General features: G+C 35.8%; 1 protein-coding gene across 2 annotated transcripts in view; it reads right to left on the bottom strand.

Moving 5' to 3' along the window:
* Window positions 1–18,278, bottom strand: part of tafa2 (TAFA chemokine like family member 2) — a 160,960-nt gene that overhangs the window by 19,628 nt on the left and 123,054 nt on the right. For both annotated transcript variants that reach the window (XM_031898951.1, XM_018092274.2), the window contains 2 exons: window positions 15,150–15,229; window positions 11,778–11,884 (listed from right to left, as the gene is read on the bottom strand). In XM_031898951.1, the coding sequence (XP_031754811.1) occupies window positions 11,778–11,884; window positions 15,150–15,151 (109 nt within the window). In that variant the 5' untranslated portion in view covers window positions 15,152–15,229. The remainder of the gene's footprint in view (window positions 1–11,777; window positions 11,885–15,149; window positions 15,230–18,278) is intronic.

Below are 18,278 nucleotides of genomic sequence, written 5' to 3'. Positions count from 1 at the left end.
GTAGCCCCACTGATAGCAAGGGGTTGGTCTGTGTGGAGTTACACTGAGCTGATATTGGAGCAGAAATTGCGTGAAAGTTGCTGAGTGTAGCTCCAAGCCCTGTCTGTAAATTGGGCTACAAGAAACAGGGGGTGATAGTGGATCCTCTTTGCTCCTCTTGCATACAAAACACAAGCTGAGAAAAATGGATGATACACTCAGGGGCACATTTACTAACCCACGAACGGGCCGAATGCGTCCGATTGCGTTTTTTTCGTAATGATCGGTAATTTTGCGATTTTTTCGGCGTCTTTACGATTTTTGCGTAAAAACGCAAGTTTTTCGTAGCCATTACGAAAGTTGCGCAAAGTCGCGATTTTTTCGTAGCGTTAAAACTTGCGCGAAACGTCGCGCCTTTTAAGTTTTAACGCTACGAAAAAGGCGTGACTTTGCGCGCAAGTGTTAACGCTACGAAAAAATCGCGACTTTGCGAAACTTTCGTAATGGCTACAAAAAACTCGCGTTTTTACGCAAAAATCGTAAAGACGCCGAAAAAATCGAAAGAAATACGAAAAAGTCGCAAAATGTTCGTTTCCAATCGGAATTTTTCCAATTCGGATTCGAAATCGTGTCTTAGTAAATCAGCGCCTCAGTGTCCATTACCTTTATGCTAATTTCTATAACATAGTCTGAGCTTTCTTTAATGAATATATATACAAAATAGAGCAACACTATAGTTATATAGTTAATACTATACTGCACCTTTCTGCTAAAGGTATACAGCTACGGTTTAATAATATAAGATGCAACAATCCCCCTTAAAATAGTACATGTGTAATATTTGCTGAAATCTCTGCAATTCAATATTATCTGTGTCCCCTGCAGCATGCACTTTCAAAGAGGGAATCTGATGTGATAGATCAGGACTACAGATATATCTACACAACACTATTTAACAAAGGTACTGAATGTTGATAGTTTGAAATGATAGCAATGCATGCCAGAAGGTACTCTGCAGAACAAACTGTCACTATTGGACATGGACATTAGCGCACAGTAAGTGACCTTAGGGCAGAGTTAAATTCAGTTGCCAGAAATTAAAAAAAGATTTCCAACACAAACTAAAATTGTAACTGCCCAGCTGAGTGAGTACCAATTTAAATAGTCACTGCTTAGCCCATAGCCATAACGTTTAACCCTGTAGAATATATAGAAAAAAAAGCATCTGTGGTGTCTGTGTTTAGGATAAGTCTACAGCTATTGCTCTTAAATCAAATATTGTACTTTACAGCATTGTTTCTTAAATGTGTCCAGTACACAAAGTAGCATAGGTAGATTCATGACTCTGTTAATTTATTAATCTTCTCGTGTTGCTGTAAGACAGATCTAGAAAATATTTATGGTTAGTGAAACCTGAGGGCAGGTTTCATTCCATATAATGTACTGTAAACTCCTTCTGAACTATGTAGATGGGGCTACTCACCAGCTCCTATAAAGAACATAAAAGGTCAACATTCCCATATTGGTAAGCATGGACTTGGTTAGTAACCACTGCCCTATGGGAGATTGGTATTCCCAATAGCCCAAGCATAGTCCAGCAGTTCCTGGTTCCCTTGTGTATAACAGTAGAGGAAACTATGTTCAGTCTCTATTTAAACTCCATTTTAGCAGAAATGTTGATGTGAGATCACCTAAGATTAATCTCTTCTACCATGGCCACTAATCTTCTAAGAATGCTTTCCCACCAGCAATAAAGTAAGTTGCATGTGGGAAAACATTTTTTTCAAAGCTGCCTGAAGTTGCCTCACAGTGGGAAGCATTTGCAGGAGATTAGTCACCTCTTTGCCAGTAGCTTTAGGTGGAGAAAGCCCGTAGTAACCATGGATAAGATTCTAAAGCCTAAAGCAACCATCAAATTAGTAAAGTCATTTAACCCTTAAGTTGTTGAAACTCTGACTTTTAGAAAGGGCTGTTCAGCCAAAATCCTGGTATAAGCAATTTAGTTGGACAGTATACCCTATTTTTCAACATTGGTGCAATGGATAGGGCTTTTGATGAACATATTTTTTGCCTATTCTTTTATTCAGGAGTCTATGGTTTTTGTTAATTCTTGATCTCAATAGGTAAAAAATGTAAAAATGAAACTTTCTATTTCCCGATTCAAAGGATCAAAATCATACGAACCAGCACCAGTGTGGGAGTTGCCTAATGTTCCTGAGCTCATTATTTAAAGAGACAACAGCCTGAAGCTAGAGAAAGGTAGGGGTTTATTTATACAGAGGCCTTCTCAATGGACTGCTGGTTTGTTTGATTTTGATCCTTGGGATCAGAAATTTAATGTAATTTTCAACTTTTGCCCTGTTTAGAAATAACAAAATACATAGATATTTCCTGATAAAAAGAATAGAATGTATGCTCAGCACAAGCCCTATTTATTTAACCAATGTTGAAAAATGGGGTATACTGTCCCTTTAAAACTGCTAATATATGTAAATTGCAAAAGCACTGCCATTAAGTTTATATAAAGTAATTATTCAAAGTAATATTTTTAATACAAAAAGTTTACAATAAATACAGTACATTTCTCATATAGCTCTGTGTTCGTGGACCACCATTTTGGGGCTCTCCAGAGTCCTCCATTTCTCTTTTAAGTAGACTAATGTTTAATAACAATACACTCTCCCTTAAAATGAAATGCCAGAAATTTAGTAAAGGAGCCTACGCCACTGACATTTTAAGACATTTTAAGAATATGCTTCTGAAGATCTCCTACTTGGGTAAACTCATTGACTGGATCATTGATACCTTGACACAGCTCCACAGACTGACTGCCACCAAGCAATAGAATTGTATAAGAGGGAGAGAATAACTTGTTAATGACAGAAAGGTTACATTTATTTCTCTGTTCCCTTTGGCAACCACTACTCTCTCCCTCAACCCTTGCTCTTTTTTTACCCCTTTTTAAAAATGTTTTTCTACTTACTATACCTACTCCCTAACGATCCGCTATTGGGCTCTTTCTAGAAGCCAACATTGACTTTTTCTGATAACTGTGTTTTCTTTTCATTAATTTCCATTTATCAGTTAAGTGATGATATCTAATTATTACCCATCATTATTATCACAATTATCTTGATATTCAATTTTCTTTATGCAGTGTGATTTGTAAAATGTAATGGATATTACAGGTATTACAGCTCAAAGTACCATATTATCCTTAAAAAAACTGTTAGCAAAAGCTGTGTTAATTTATTCATTTTATGATGTTCTAAAATTTTTATTGCATAGCAGCCATACAGGCCAGGTTTACCCATAACTCTTCCCTGCATTGCAGCAAATGAACTGAGCAATGGCCCCAGGTAATGGTTGCAGAAAAAATACCATGACTGAGGTGCCAAGCCAAGTATTCAATTTTTCAACTGCCTCAAATGTAGTTTGCTTTTCAATAACTGAGTTAAACACACACATATTTAGGATCTTGACTCTCCAATGACCCAGAACATTTAACCAGCAAGTTTATTTATACGTCATTAATTGAGCACCATATAAGGCACACTATACATTATGATTTAAAGCTCTTCATGGCTCAATTTATGACATTTAATAATATATAAAAGCACACATTACTTACCAAGAGATTTCTTAACTGTTAGAGGAAGTAGAGGACTTCTTTGCAAGGGGCAATCCTCTGCATATATTTCTAAGCACTGAACAATTATATGCATCATACTATTACCTTGTTAAGAGCTGTGAGCTTTAACAAGCAAAAATGATATTAATATATTTAAAAAAGAAGTATAAATAGTAAAACTAACCTTTTTTACCTTGTCATAACCTCCTTCAGGCTGGATTCTTACCTTGAAACTAATTAAGAAAGGCCTAATACCCCAAAAGCCTTATGTTACTTACGTGAATGGAAACCAGGCACTGCTCTTAACAGCTGGCTTACACAGCCAAAATGCTCCTTTGAGAGCGTTTGTTAAAAAAAAAAAAATGCCTGTCATGACCTGTCATGAATAGTAACAGGTGGCTGCTATTCATTATCAAGGAGACTCAAGGGCATTTTACTACAAGCTGAAATTATTCTTATATATAAAAATGCAAATTTAAGTTTGTTGCTATATTCATTTGTTTGAATGTTGGTTCTTTATGTGTTTGTAAATCGTATGAGCAAACATTCTTAGGGAGGATCCTCATAGGAGCAAGTCAAAAATAACTTTTTGCGAAAAAACAGCAGGCCCCCGCATACAGTATTTTTTCACGTTTCCACATTCAATTTGGACACAGATTACAAGAAGACTTTTTGGCAACAAAACTGTTTTACTTTTTGATCAAAATGACTGCCCCCCGGTCTACAACAGCCCTCCAATTTATATGGTTTTGTCATTTTGTATTCGTAGAATATGAAAAAAATGTAACAAAAGATTTAGCTAGGACTTTTCTAACATATGGAGCTTTCATTTGTCATCCATTTTCCCCAAAATGCCCATCTGACCATTCTGTAGTATTGGAGAACTTCTCAGAACTGTATTTTGACGTAGAAGTAGAAAGCGTAAACCTAAGGATTTTTAAAGGTGATGAGCTTTAATCTTCCTTCTTTTTACCCTTAAATAGAGACCATCCCTTATCCATTTATTATCCATTCCATGTACTACCAAGCAGCACATTTTGAAAAAAAAATCTTTATTTATTGCTGTTTCATAAAAAAACAAAAAAATCAGGGGGGGAACAGAAGGAAGGGGTGGGTGGTTAACAAAGAGAGATAGAGTATTCTCAGCTTGGAACACAATAAAGTCTCGGTAATCCATCGCATAGTACATCATCTTGCATCATCTTGAATATGTTAGCTGAACATTGAGATAGAAAAGGAGAATATGTAGTCCCATCTTACTCATAAAGGTCTATTTTCTTTTGACCAAACATGAATATTTTGTTTAGACATTCACATTGTGCCATATGTGGTATATGGAGGTTCCCCTTTTAATTAACTAACTGGTAGTGGTTTATCCATGGCTTCCACATTTTCCAGTATTTCTAGCTATTATTGTGGAGGATTACTAAGCAGTACATTTGTTGAAAATTAGAAAGCGTTTTCCTAGTAAGTTTCAATGTTGCTGAGCTCATTTATAAGATCTTGGTTTTCTGGTAATGCTGGGTACAAGCCTGTCTACCAATCTGACCAGTTATATGGCAGGATTCCATAGTAATGGAGAACTACTCAGCAACATAAATGTTTTCCAATGCATCAAATTTCCTGGACAATGCTGGGTACCTCAGCTAGTTATTAAAGGGACAGTAAACTTTCTTTTTAACATGAGTTAAATAAACAGGACTTCGGTTGAACATACTTTTGAAGAATGCTTTAGGAAGGTTTAGTTTCACTGTCTGCCCTGTTAAGCTCAATGAATAACAAAATCCAGAGATTTCTAGTAATTAAAACAGTAGGCAAAAAGATTGTTTAGTACAATTACTGTTCATTAAAGTCACAATGAAAAGGGAGACTGAAATTAAGTTACAGCCTGCAGAGGAATGCTGCATGTGATATTAGCCTTTACATGTTTATAGAAGTAATCTGAACCAAGGTTTTGTACTTGTAGTTTATCTGAAGACAGTGAGAAATAATAAGAAGGTCGGTCTCACTGATGTCTGGAGCCTTTGCAAACAAAAAGATCTTTGGGCCGCTAGTTTTACAGCATGTTTTCCTTAGAGGCAGAATGCAGAGTCTGTTATTAACAAAAAATTAATATGCACTGGTTGGGAAAAATAAATAACGTGTGGGATACAGTATTACATTTACAGGGGTTAATTAAAAAAGTTCACACAGCGCATATTTTTTTTGCAAATGTTTTGCACATGTTTTCCCCTAAATGCTTACATTTTGCACTGCTGTGCCTCTTTTTTTGCAAATCACAGTGGTTTGCATCGTCATGTCCTCCGTGCATGTTTATTGTGCGTGACTATAGCTCCGATTTGCGCTTTCCCAATATAAATTCACAATTTGCAAAATCAGTTTAGCAAATTTTTTTCTTTTCCACCCAAGTTTTGGCGTAAATAGTCACAGTGTATGATTTATTTACTTAAACTTTATTTATGGTGTATCCCATACTGGTTGAACTATTTACTAAACAACGTTATTATCCAATTCATGGGAATTAAGGTATCTGACCTGACATTACTTATACTTATACAGTGCAAGTCTATGAAATATCTGAACTGAAAATATACTTATAATCAAATATATAATTAGGAGAATGAGAGGCATAAAAGATACAGTATGTGGTCAGTGAGACCCATGCCCTGTTTAACACATGATAAGCAAAGATATTAAGTTATCCTAGCCCTCTGAGTCAAAGCCCAGTTCTTTTCATTGCTTTTGCGGAATAAGCCAAAAAATTTGTAATGAGCAAATCTGTTGCCAAACCACAGAAAAATTAATAAAATGGCAAACATTTGAGAAATGCATTAAAATCAATGGGTGTTTTTTCATGTTTTTTTTCACATAAAATGCATTGGAGTAAATGAGCATTTTGTCCAGCATGCCTGGTGAAAAATTTTGCTCATCCCTACAAAAAATAAATGTGTACAAAAAACACTGTGAAGGTGAAAATAGAGATGGTGCTACATTACAAAATGTAAAATGACATAGGGCCTAGCTAAATTCATTGTTCACATGTAACAAGTAGCCAATCACCAAGAGTGCATAACCTCAAGGTTTTCTAAGTTTCAAGCCAGAATAGTTTTTATATACCATAATTCGTGATGAGCAAATGTTTTCGCCAAGCATGGATTTGCTGCAAATTCCGCATTTTGTGAATTTCTTTTCCTTAAACAGGTACAAAATCTTGTTGTAACAAAAATCCTCTAGTGGCAGCCATGTGGAAAAAGGTTGCAGTCATGTAAAAATAGATTGTGGTAATGTCAAAAAGTCACGGTCACGACAAATAAGTCATAGTCATGTCAAAAACATTGAGGATGCGTCAAAAACATCATGGTCACATAAAAAAAGTTGCTCATCAATAACCATAATAGTATACTGTATGTGTGATATGCTAGGCAGAACCCTGGACTGTGTAACTCTGTAACATAAAGAACTAATAACAACAACAAAAAACTTACTTATACATTATATTATTTCCTAAAGGAATAACTAAAGTGTTGATTGTGTTGACCTGCCTACCCCTGTTCTCTCTGTCTCTCTCTTGCTTATGGCTCCCACTTACCTCAAGCCCACACTCGACACAGGAAAATGCTCTAGCATCTGATAAAAAGCAAATGCTTAAAAATACTCTCTAATACACATATATATTTGTTGATTAGTGGTCAATATTGGAAAGCAGACATCCACGACTGCAAACAAGATATTTTTGATTTGTTTACTCTGTAACGTGACCACAAAAGTATATCTTTTCTGAAAGATGACACACAAAGTTATTTTATTTGTTGGTACCTCTGATTACAGAAGTATTAGTTTGAAAAGGTTTTTCAAGGGATATGGGGCATTAATAGAAACAAAGTAATTGCTTATAGGAAAATTTGAATGCAACTTTAGTAAAAACCACCAAATGAAGTTGGCCAGTGAGTTTTACTATAATATCTCCTATCATACTGTCCTTGAAAAACAAGTAAAAACTACTGCTTTAGCTGCTGTTGGAGGGTGAAAAAAATGAAACTACCATAAGGACAGCACTGCTAAAATCCCCAAGCAGAATATTTATTAGGAGTACTACCCTGTTCAGTGCTCAAAAAACAGATGTGTCCTACAGGTGTTCTGCCCAGGGACACCTTGACCGTATTTACCCAGCCCACTTAACACACATTAACATACTTTGTAATTACTGCCTGCCATTGTAAGTGGTAAGATAGGAAAAGGTCCCAGTAGGCAGTATTTGCAATCTATTATCTATGTAAGTACAAAAAAGAAGCCTTCATGGATTAAAGTATAGATTGGATTCAAAGTCCTGCTTGAGCAGGTCTGTGCTCCTTAAAGAAATAGTTCAGATGAATAGTTCAAATGAAACTAAGTAAATACATAGGCCGTGCAAAATAAAAATGTTTTCAATATAGTTAGTTAGCAAAAGATGTACTCTATAAAGGCTGGAGTGAGTGGATGTCTAACATAATGGCGAGAACACTACTTCTCCATTTGCAGCAGTAAACAATCAGTGACTTGAAGGGGGGCATATGGGACATAACTGTCAAAAGCAAACTAACTAAACAGTTATGTCTCCTCCTAGAGTTGATGACTAACCAAGAGGTTAAAGAGCTGAAAGGAGCAAGTAGTGTTCTGGCCATTATGTTAGGCATCTGCTCCCTCCAGCCTTTCTTTAGATTACATTTTTCTCTAACTAACAATATTGAAAACATTTTTATTTTGCACAGCCTTTTTACCCAGTATTATTTTTACACTGAATTGTTACTTTAACCTGCCTCTTCCACTGTATGGCAAAAATCAGTTTGTCAGGAAGAACCTTGATGCCTCATTAATTTGATACATCCTTCCTCCATCTCTATAGTCTATAGTTTAAAGTGTTCTGGCAACGTTAAATGCCTAACTTCCTCCATCCCCTTGAGTGTAAGAACTCCCATAGGACCAAGGCAGAAGTTTATATTGGCTCATTCAAATCTAGATCTCGGGAGCTCCAATTGAATGACAGGTTTCAATAGGAATAGGGGGTTTGTTATTGCTTCAACTCCAGTTTTAAAGGAACAGTAACATCAAAAAATTAAAACTTTATAAAGTAAATGAAATATAATGTACTTTTGCCCTGCACTGGTAAAACTGGTGTGTTTGCTACAGTAGCACTACTATAGCTTATTTAAATACCCTGCTGTGTAGCCATGGGGGAAGCCATTCAAGCTGGAAAAAAGGAGAAAAGACACAGGTTACATAGCAGATAACAGATAAACTCTGTATAATACAATAGTGTTTTATCTGTTATCTGCTATGTAACCTGTGCCTTTTCTCCTTTGAATGGCTGCCCCCATGGCTACACAGCATTTTTCTTTATATAAACTATAGTAGTGTTTCTGAGGCAAACACACCAGTTGTACCAGTGCAGAGCAGCAGTACATTATATTGGAATTTCTTTTATACTCTTGAATGTTTTGATGTTACTGTTCCTTTAATTATTTTGTCCTTTCTTGTTTAGTTTTGTCCCTCATCTGGTCTTTGCATTTGTTCATTTGCTCATGCGCCACCTGCCCTGACAGTGTAGTAAATGTGAATTGTTCAGGTTTCTCTTGCAGAGAACTATTTCATAAATAATACAGTGTATAGAGGTGCATTATTTCCCTAAAACCATCTAGTTTAAGCAAAATGCTTTAATTCATTAAACAAAAGGAGCAGAAGTAGTGATTGCCTTTCTATAAGGCCTATTTAATTTTTGGATTCTATACATCTAACAGATGTGAAATTCAGCTAAAGCAGTAACCGACACAATGAGTGCTTCAGTATCATTACATGGCAATAAATGGTTACCCATGCTAATACCTGGACCTGCTTCACCAGGATTTGTAAACCCAAAGACAGTATTAGTTTGATATTGATTATTCTATATATTGGTCATACTGTCTTTTTTTTGTTTGTTTGCTTTTATAATGTTTTTTGTACTTGCTTATAATGCTTATAATTTTTTTCTAATATTTATTACTACCACATAAGGTAAGGACTGTCTTTTGTGTTATCTCAGTGCTAACACTCGCCCATTATACTGCTAAACAGTTTCTGAGCATTTACTTCTCTTTCAAAATATTTCTAGATTTTATAACAAGCTTAATGGAAGAAACAGAAATACTTTTAGATATCATGTATATGAATAAGGCAGTTACTTTTAGGGTAGAATAATAACAATGGTGTTTAATAATTATGTAAAATATTGTGATTGGACGGTGGAAAAGAAAATACATGCCATTTATTTTGAGCTCCTTTTTACACAGTTTTTTCAGCAGAATGTATTTAACACAGTTTGATAAATAGGTCCCTTTAGCATGTAACAATAATTAAATACTTCTATTTCCTCTCCTGTGACTAAAGAACACAGTTGAAATACATGATAGTTGAAAGAAAAAAGTAACATGTTTCTTAGTATAGTGCACGTTTTTAGCAATGTCTATAACACCTCCACTTTAAGTCAAGCAAGGGCATAATGGAAATCTATATAATCAATAAGTCATGCCTTTTCAGTTTTCTCTTTGAGAAATATTGATATTCAGAATAAAATGTTGTGCTAAGTTAGGGCACTGACTGATAAATATTCAAAAGCAAGATTTATGAAACAGTCAGAGCCAATTCAGTGCAAATACTATATCCTAATCAGAGCTGATTCAGTTTGATGAAAAATGTATCTACAGATTCAATTGTTTAGTTCTATATTTCTTTTAAAAAACTGTTGGTTAATCTTTCTTTTACCTCTTAGTGAAAGAAAAGTCTTTGCAATTATGTATCCTAATGTTGCTTCAGAGTAATCATAGGATTCATTTATTCAGATTTGTGGCAAAAATAAAGATAATTGATAATTAGACAAACTCATGCTACATGCAATCCATTTCATGTTAATCAATATATTTTATTCACCATACTTGTTGAAACACAAGTATGCTGAATAAAAGATATTGATTCACAAGAAATGAAGTGCTGGTCCATATGGACATTTTTATATATATTTGTTTGTGGAAATACAGGTCCTTGAGAAAGGTCACACTGTATTTCCACAAACAAATATATATAAAAATGTTTGTGGAAATACAGGTCCTTGAGAAAGGTCACACTGTATTTCCACAAACAAATATATATAAAAATGTTTGTGGAAATACAGGTCCTTGAGAAAGGTCACACTGTAGTGAACAAAACATTGAACTGCACTTATGATTGAATAAATATGTTTGAGTTATTTACTCAAGACCCATGAGTGCAAGCACATATACTTAGGGGCCAAACTTTTTCATGTTAAAGACAGCTTGCTTGTGGAAAAAAAACCTCTTGTATGATTTCTCAAGCTGAAAGGATTGAGAAATCATAAATGTGCCCCATAGACTGTCTTGTGCATATAATGATTACGTAGGAGAGTGGCAGGCTGGAAATAATGGAAATAAATCTGGTGCTGGCTACATGCAGTGATCAGCTGCAGGGAAAGCTGGAGAAGGAACAAATGGAATATGCTGTGGTATACTTGGAGCTGCTAACTCTGCACCATGTGCTGCAGTCAATAAAGAATGCTGAAAAAATTGCACCTTTTTTATTACATAAGCCTTTATGGAATAAAGGCACAGCAAGTGCAATAACATTACAATAAATATTAGTGCCTATCTCATTTCCAACCCTTTCCATGATGAGGTAAATGCTTCTTAATCTAAGTCGTGACACTAGCCATAGCTACCAATCAGCTACTTACAGTGGTTACTATGATTGCTGAGACCTCTCTTTTCATCTATATATTCCTTATACTTACATGGAAATGGTTGGGAATCTATATCAACTTTTAGCAGAGGGCATGTATTTTGTTTTATTTTTTAGGGCAGCTATCTAGATTCCTATAAATATAGGGAAAAAACACTTTTTTAACATTAGCAGCTACAAGACAAAAATGGATAATTCCAAAGCATTCATAAGGCATATAATTAAAGAAAAAAATGAGCTTTGCAGAGCAGCATTTGTCATAACTAACTGGCAATGTATATAGCGCTTAAAAATTACACACCTGATTGCCCAGAGCTCTGGAATTCAGGAGTGTACCATTATTTTGTGCTTATTACTATATTTACTGCATTGTATTATAAAAACAGAATGCTAACGTTCTTACCTTTGTGATGAATTACACCAAATGCCAACTTCGCCCACAGAGTTACAATAAATATTATTATAAGTAATTTTCCTTTAATTGCTTTCTGCAGATATCTTTTATTCATCCTGGGAAAAATAAAAATATGTTACCTTCTATACAAATGGGCTTTTTTAACTCTAATGCAGAATGCCTATGTTTGTTACTGTTTTGACAAATATAATTCTGTCCCTGAAGTGATCCAGAAACATCCAAAACCTCATCTAAGTATCTAACTTTATTTTGTTAACACATTTAAATGTTCTAATTATAACACACAATGTTATAAACCGCATAAACCACACCGTTTGGCTTGCTACACCAATATTTCTCTGAACAGCGGAGAGCTGCATAATTAATAATATTTTAACTAGAAATGTGACTGGATAAACCACAAATGGCTTAAATGTTATCATCTAAATAAACTGCACAGCTCCTGGGTTTTCCAAATATGGGGACATTCTGTTATTGGGAGTAATGTGTCTTTTAAGTAAAACACAAATTACTAATTTAAATAAGAATCAACAATTCTGTATTTCAAAATAACAAATATATAACCCATATATCTGTGCTTAGACATTGTATGGTTCTGGACACTGAATTGTACTGCAACACCCTGGAGTTTCTACTGAATGTTAAGAATATTGCACTGGGTCCTGTTATTTGTTTGTTTTTCCCATAGCCTGTGGCACTGATCTATATTTTATCTTGATATATTTAGTTACTGTCTGTCAAAACTGAATGCATTGGTATTCCCACCACAATTGCCTCCAGTGTGCTAAAGATCAACCATATTTGTGACATTCATTACTGTTCAAATAAAGTCTTAGAGTGATGATTAGAGAGTGTTGTACTGTATACCCTATGTAAGAATTTACACTAGATGAATTTATTTCTACCTACTACTAACTAGACACATGGGTCTTCTGTAGCCTCTTCCCAATCCTCAGTTGTTAGGTTTGGTATTTTCTTACTCCAAATTTCATATAATTGTGCAACTTTAGATTTTTGGGGTCTGTAAAAACCTAGATATCAGTTTTCCATGTAGCGAGGCCCCTCCAGTATTTTTCCATCTGTGGGCTGATATAGATCTGAACTTCAATACTTGCCTAACTTGTGTATTGATTATGTAGCTCTTGAGGTGGGTCCATATATATACCTCAATGGAAGGGAAAGTCCCTTTCACCAAGCAACTGGCAGATTCTAGAACTGAGGTAGGAATGAATTACTCCATAAGCATTGTTTGGAAATTAAAAAGGTTTTTTTTCCCTGACAGTTCAGTACATACTATCAGGCCTTGAGTCAAGTTGTATCAATGAATACTGTACATTCTCCTTGTCCAGTGTATAGGGCTTGTATTAGAAGATTTGAATTTCTCTGCTGAGGTACAGAACCGCCAACATAATATTAGAGATGCCAAATTCAGGAGTGCCAATCAATCCATATCCTTGGCAGGAAGATATTTGATATTTTGTTATATGCATTATAAGTATGTATTTTATGTATGTATGTATATCTTTATTTATAAAGCGCTACTTATGTACGCAGCGCTGTACAGTAGAATTCATTAATACAGACAGGGGGGTTAAAGATAATGGATAAATACAAAGTACAACAATAAATACAATAAATACAAAGTGCAGTTGCAATAAGAGTCAGAAACACAAGATGAAGGAGGTCCCTGCCCCGTAGAGTTTACAATTTATATGGGAGGGTAACTAACAGACACAAATAGGCAAATATAAGTGCTATAGGTCACAGTGGGTGACATTACAGTATAAGTGCCAGTTTCCAGATCAGGTGCTGGGCGAGTGCTCCATAAGGTAGTCTTTAAGTTTAGTTTTAAAAAGACTGAGGGAGGATTCTCTCCGGAGGAAATCAGGGAGGGAATTCCAAATGTAAGGGGCAGCAAGGCAGAAAGGTTTAAGGCGGGAAACAGCAGTAGTAGTGGGGGGCGCAACCAAACGGTTGCTCTGCGAGGAACGAAGGAGTCGGCCAGGAACATACGGAGACACCAGGGAAGAGATGTAGTGAGGAGCAGAGGAATGGAGGGCTTTGAAGGTTAAGAGAAGGAGTTTGTAAACTATTCTTTGTTTAACAGGAAGCCATGATAAGGCCTTTAGCAGGGGAAGGGCCTGAACTCTCCTGGATGAGAGGAGGAGAATTCTGGCAGAGGTGTTTAATATAGACTGTAGGGGGGAAAGATGGGAATTAGGGAGGCCGGTTAGCAGCAGGTTACAGTTGTCAAGTCGGGATAGGATGAGGGCATGCATGAGCAGCCTAGCTGTTACAGTAGAAAGAAAGGGCCGGATTTTGGCAATATTGCGTAAGAAAAAGTGACAGGTTTTGACAGTGGTGTTAGTATGGTCAGAGAAGGAGAGACTGGAGTCAAAGATCACCCCCAAACAACGCATGGAATTGACAGGGTTGATGAGGGTGCCTTCAATAGAGATAGAAAAGGGGGGAGTAGGACCAGGTTTAGGCGGAAAGATCATTAACTCAGTTTTTGTTAGGTTGAGTTTGAGGTGGCGTTGGTTTGTTCTAACTTGGCACTGGCACTGTTTTGCCAGTAGGTCGTACCAGAGTACATAAGGACTTCCCTTGAGATCAAGAGAAAGGAGGTGCCATTATCAGCCAGGATGAAAATCCAAGATTACTCAAACTGACTCGTCAGAGTTGCCTTTAGTTGCTTTTCTCTGGATCATCTAGAATCTGATCTAGATTACTGACCAAATATTTTATTCTGGATATTGGGTAGAGAGCTTTAAAGTAAAAAGTCTGAAAAGTCAGCAATTAAAACATTTTGATTTATATGTATTCTAATTCTTTTATCTGGAACAATTATTCTTTTAAGGAAATGCTACAATTTAAACAACACAAATTTCATGTTCATCTTAACCCACTATTTCTTTTACCTTTCACCTACCCATCTAACAGCTTAGGAGCAGTAAATTCACATCAGGCTTACACTTATTTAAACCCTTCGTCTTTCCCACTTTGAGGCATGAGCAACAAGGCAGTGTTCCTAGCTCTAGTCACTTATTCTAGTATCCTTCAAATCCTCTCCCACATGGTTTTTTTATCTGACCCATTTTCTTATTCCCCATTTTGGTTGTTCTAGTTCAAGTTTCTGATCATGTTTGTTTTTTATTTAGTTTTTTCCATATACCTTCCCAGCATTCTCCCTTTACACTCTGTCAATCCATCCCTTCCCAGCATCCTCCTCTTTCTTTGGTCCAAATTAGGAGTCACCCGTAACTTAGATCAAGAATTGTCTGAATCCAGTTGATTATCTCAAATGATTACAGTATAAGTAAAGGATAATTTGAAAAGTGTTGGCACATCGATACTCACATATGCTTTGTTCTTTTGTATTTCTTTGGGTTTATTTTTTCAAGGTTTACTTAGGACTTCACCATTTGTGTCCATTTACTCTGCAATATAATGAAAAAAAACAAACATTAACTGTTAACTTCTTAAACTCTGTTTTCTAAAATGTTCAAAAGAATTACTGTCTCAATATATTACTGATTTTCTGCATGGTACCCATAGTTAAGACCATCACCTTTTAAAATGATGCGCAGACTTATGATAATGAACGTAAATTAATTGCTTCCACTATATTTTATTTGGAGTATTAAAAAATATGTAATCTGATACCGCCTGTTCCAAATTTAAGAAAAATGATAAAGTGTGGGATGTCAATTTCCAGAGAATGATATGGGCACCCGTTTTCTTAAAGGGTACCTATCACCCAGACATTATAAGCTGTATAATATAAGTCCTTTTTTAAATTAAATATGACACTACAGCTTTTCAATTACAAAATCCATTCTCTTACTTATTTTAAAATCTCAGCCTTTTGCCTTTCCTGTCTTTCCTGTCTGGCATAGTACTAATTACTTTCACTTTCGTTCCTGCACTTTTGATGGTGGATTACAAAAGAATGAAGGAAACTATTTAAAAAAATATAAGTAAAGCGTTTTAGTAAAGTTTGCTCACTAACACAATACAATATGATTTGAAATTATTTCTTAGGGTGACAGGCCCCCTTTAAATTGTTGTTCAAGTAGATTTAATTAATATTAATACTGATTAAATTAACTTGAAGCACTAACCAGAGTTATGAGTAAAATTTGACTGATCCTTAATGAATCGATTTCATTTGTTATGTACTGTAATTCTTCTTTCTACAGCTATACATTTCCAGGGTCGGACTGGGCTGCCGAGATATCGGGAAAAAACCCTGTGGATCCCGGCGGCCAAGACCCGATGCCTCTTACCGCTCCCCTGGCCACCGGTGTCCTCCCTGACACGTTTCACTTAAGCGGGATGTCGGGCGGGTGGTGGGGGCCCCTGCAGGAGGTTGAGGGGCACGGTGGGGGTCCTGTGGGGGGTGCAGGGGATTCGGCCTGTACCCCCCAGTCTGACCGTGTAAATTTCTATATCTTAATCCAGAAAGAACTATTTGCAGAATATAAATTAAATACTGACAAAAATATAATTACTTTATGCAAACTTTAATATGCTCAGAAAATCACATTCTGATAGTAAGATGCCTGCAGCTCTGCAGATAATTCAGTGGAATATTACCTTAACTTTTTGTCAATTAATCATATCCTTCATTATTAGTCCTTTGAGTCAGATCTAATGGAGGGGTTAATATTGTCCCTTTAGGCATAGCTATTTTCCAAATAAAAAACCTTATGCTTTTATGCTTGAGTTGTCTCAACATACAGACATATATTCTCATTCTGTCTTATCTGTACTACTCCTGTATAGAGGATTCCCTGCCCCACAGATTTCTAACATCAGTGTCAATCTGCCTCCCCGCAGTGGGAACCTCTATGCCATCTTTCTAATAAATATCAAATCTAATAAAAGATTTCTCACTCCTTCCAAAACCCATCACTCCCTTGGAGCACTTTTTGAGGCTTATTCTATATTAAGAGAAAATTATTTATGGCAGTTTTTTTCCTGATAGGAAGAACTCCTGTCAGATACAGTTAGCATGAAAAAAAACTGTCCAGTTAGCTTTTGCCTACTGCAGAATAAAATTGCATGTCAAAATTCTCACAGTACTGAGATTGTTGGTTGGGTATTATAACTTGCTATTGTACTATATTAGTCAGAGACTTTAATATGGGAACAATGATGTACTCTAGCAGATAAGTAGGTGCTGTGGCAATGACATTACATTTATATTATATTTATGTAAAATATTTCATTATCTGTTAAAAAACAGTGTGCTCCCTTAACCATTTGTTTGCTGCAGAATGCAAAATCCAAGGCATTAGCTGTCAAGGACCAGGTTGCCAGGCACCATAGATTCTGCGTTTCTGCATTCCATTCTCCACCATGGGGAAAATGCATAAACAAACAATAGGTGATGCTGAATAAAATGTTAAATATATATTAAAATTACTTTTTCCTGCTCATAGGCTAATGTTTCTGAAAACATATTCTAAATTCTGTAGTCTTTTATTTAAGTTAATGATATTTATTATGTTTTTGCAAACTCTAAAAAGATACAATTGCCATTTATGTCTAGGAACATGTATCAGTTGTATCTGGTCCAGTTAACAGAAGTGTAACAAAGTGCCAGTGTAGTAACATTTAACAATCTGGATAATAATTGCTTTCATTAATGTTACAAGGAACCAAAAAAGCTATGTGCTAGATGAGTACTATTATTAGTTTTACTTATATAGTTGGTAATTTTTATTATGCCAGACTATTTCATGCCATAAACATGCATCTAAATTGCCATGAATTATTCAATTCATTATTTACTTGAAGCAGGAAAAAATGTTAGGTTGAAGAAAGGCGTAGGAAAAAATAAAATTATTTGTGAATTGATTATAAAACATACACTACAGTTGCTAATTACTTTTTAAAAAGTATACCTTTGTGCTCTGATTTACTGTCACACAGCTGTGCTGCTTTGGCTGATTTACAAACATAGGGCTAAACAACAAAATTGCAAAACAGCAAAACAGTCAGGTCTTTGCTTTAATTTCAAACTTGTATCGACAACTGCACTTTTGCAATATAAAGCTGTGATTGGGAAGCAGAATCATGATTGTGTCAGCCTCTTGTGTGTGCTTCAATGAACCTAAACATACAGCACAAATTGAGATTAGTTACAAAGTTCTATAACTGTTCTTCTGCCAGTTGTGTTTTGTGGCCCCACCTTAGATTGGTGACAAATATTTAATAGTACAAAGTTTTTCTGGCCACTCCCTAGGCCAGTGATGCCCAACCAGTCCTTGGTGTTTCTCACCATCCTCTTGAATGTCGTTCCCAGTGCCCCCAAAGCAGCTGCATATTTTTGAATGCCTGGATTGGAGGCAAGTTTTGGTTGAATAAAAACAGAATTTACTACCGGACAAACCCTCCTGTAAGCTGATAGTGTGCATAGAGGCTGCCTAATAGCCAATCTTAGCCCTTATTTGGCAACGCCATAATCTTTTATGATGCTTG

This window comes from Xenopus tropicalis, chromosome 3 (genome assembly GCF_000004195.4).
Source record: "Xenopus tropicalis strain Nigerian chromosome 3, UCB_Xtro_10.0, whole genome shotgun sequence".
Taxonomy (NCBI): Eukaryota; Metazoa; Chordata; class Amphibia; order Anura; family Pipidae; genus Xenopus; species Xenopus tropicalis.
The sequence above is the reverse complement of the archived record's forward strand: the minus strand, read 5'-3'. Positions and strand labels throughout refer to the sequence as shown.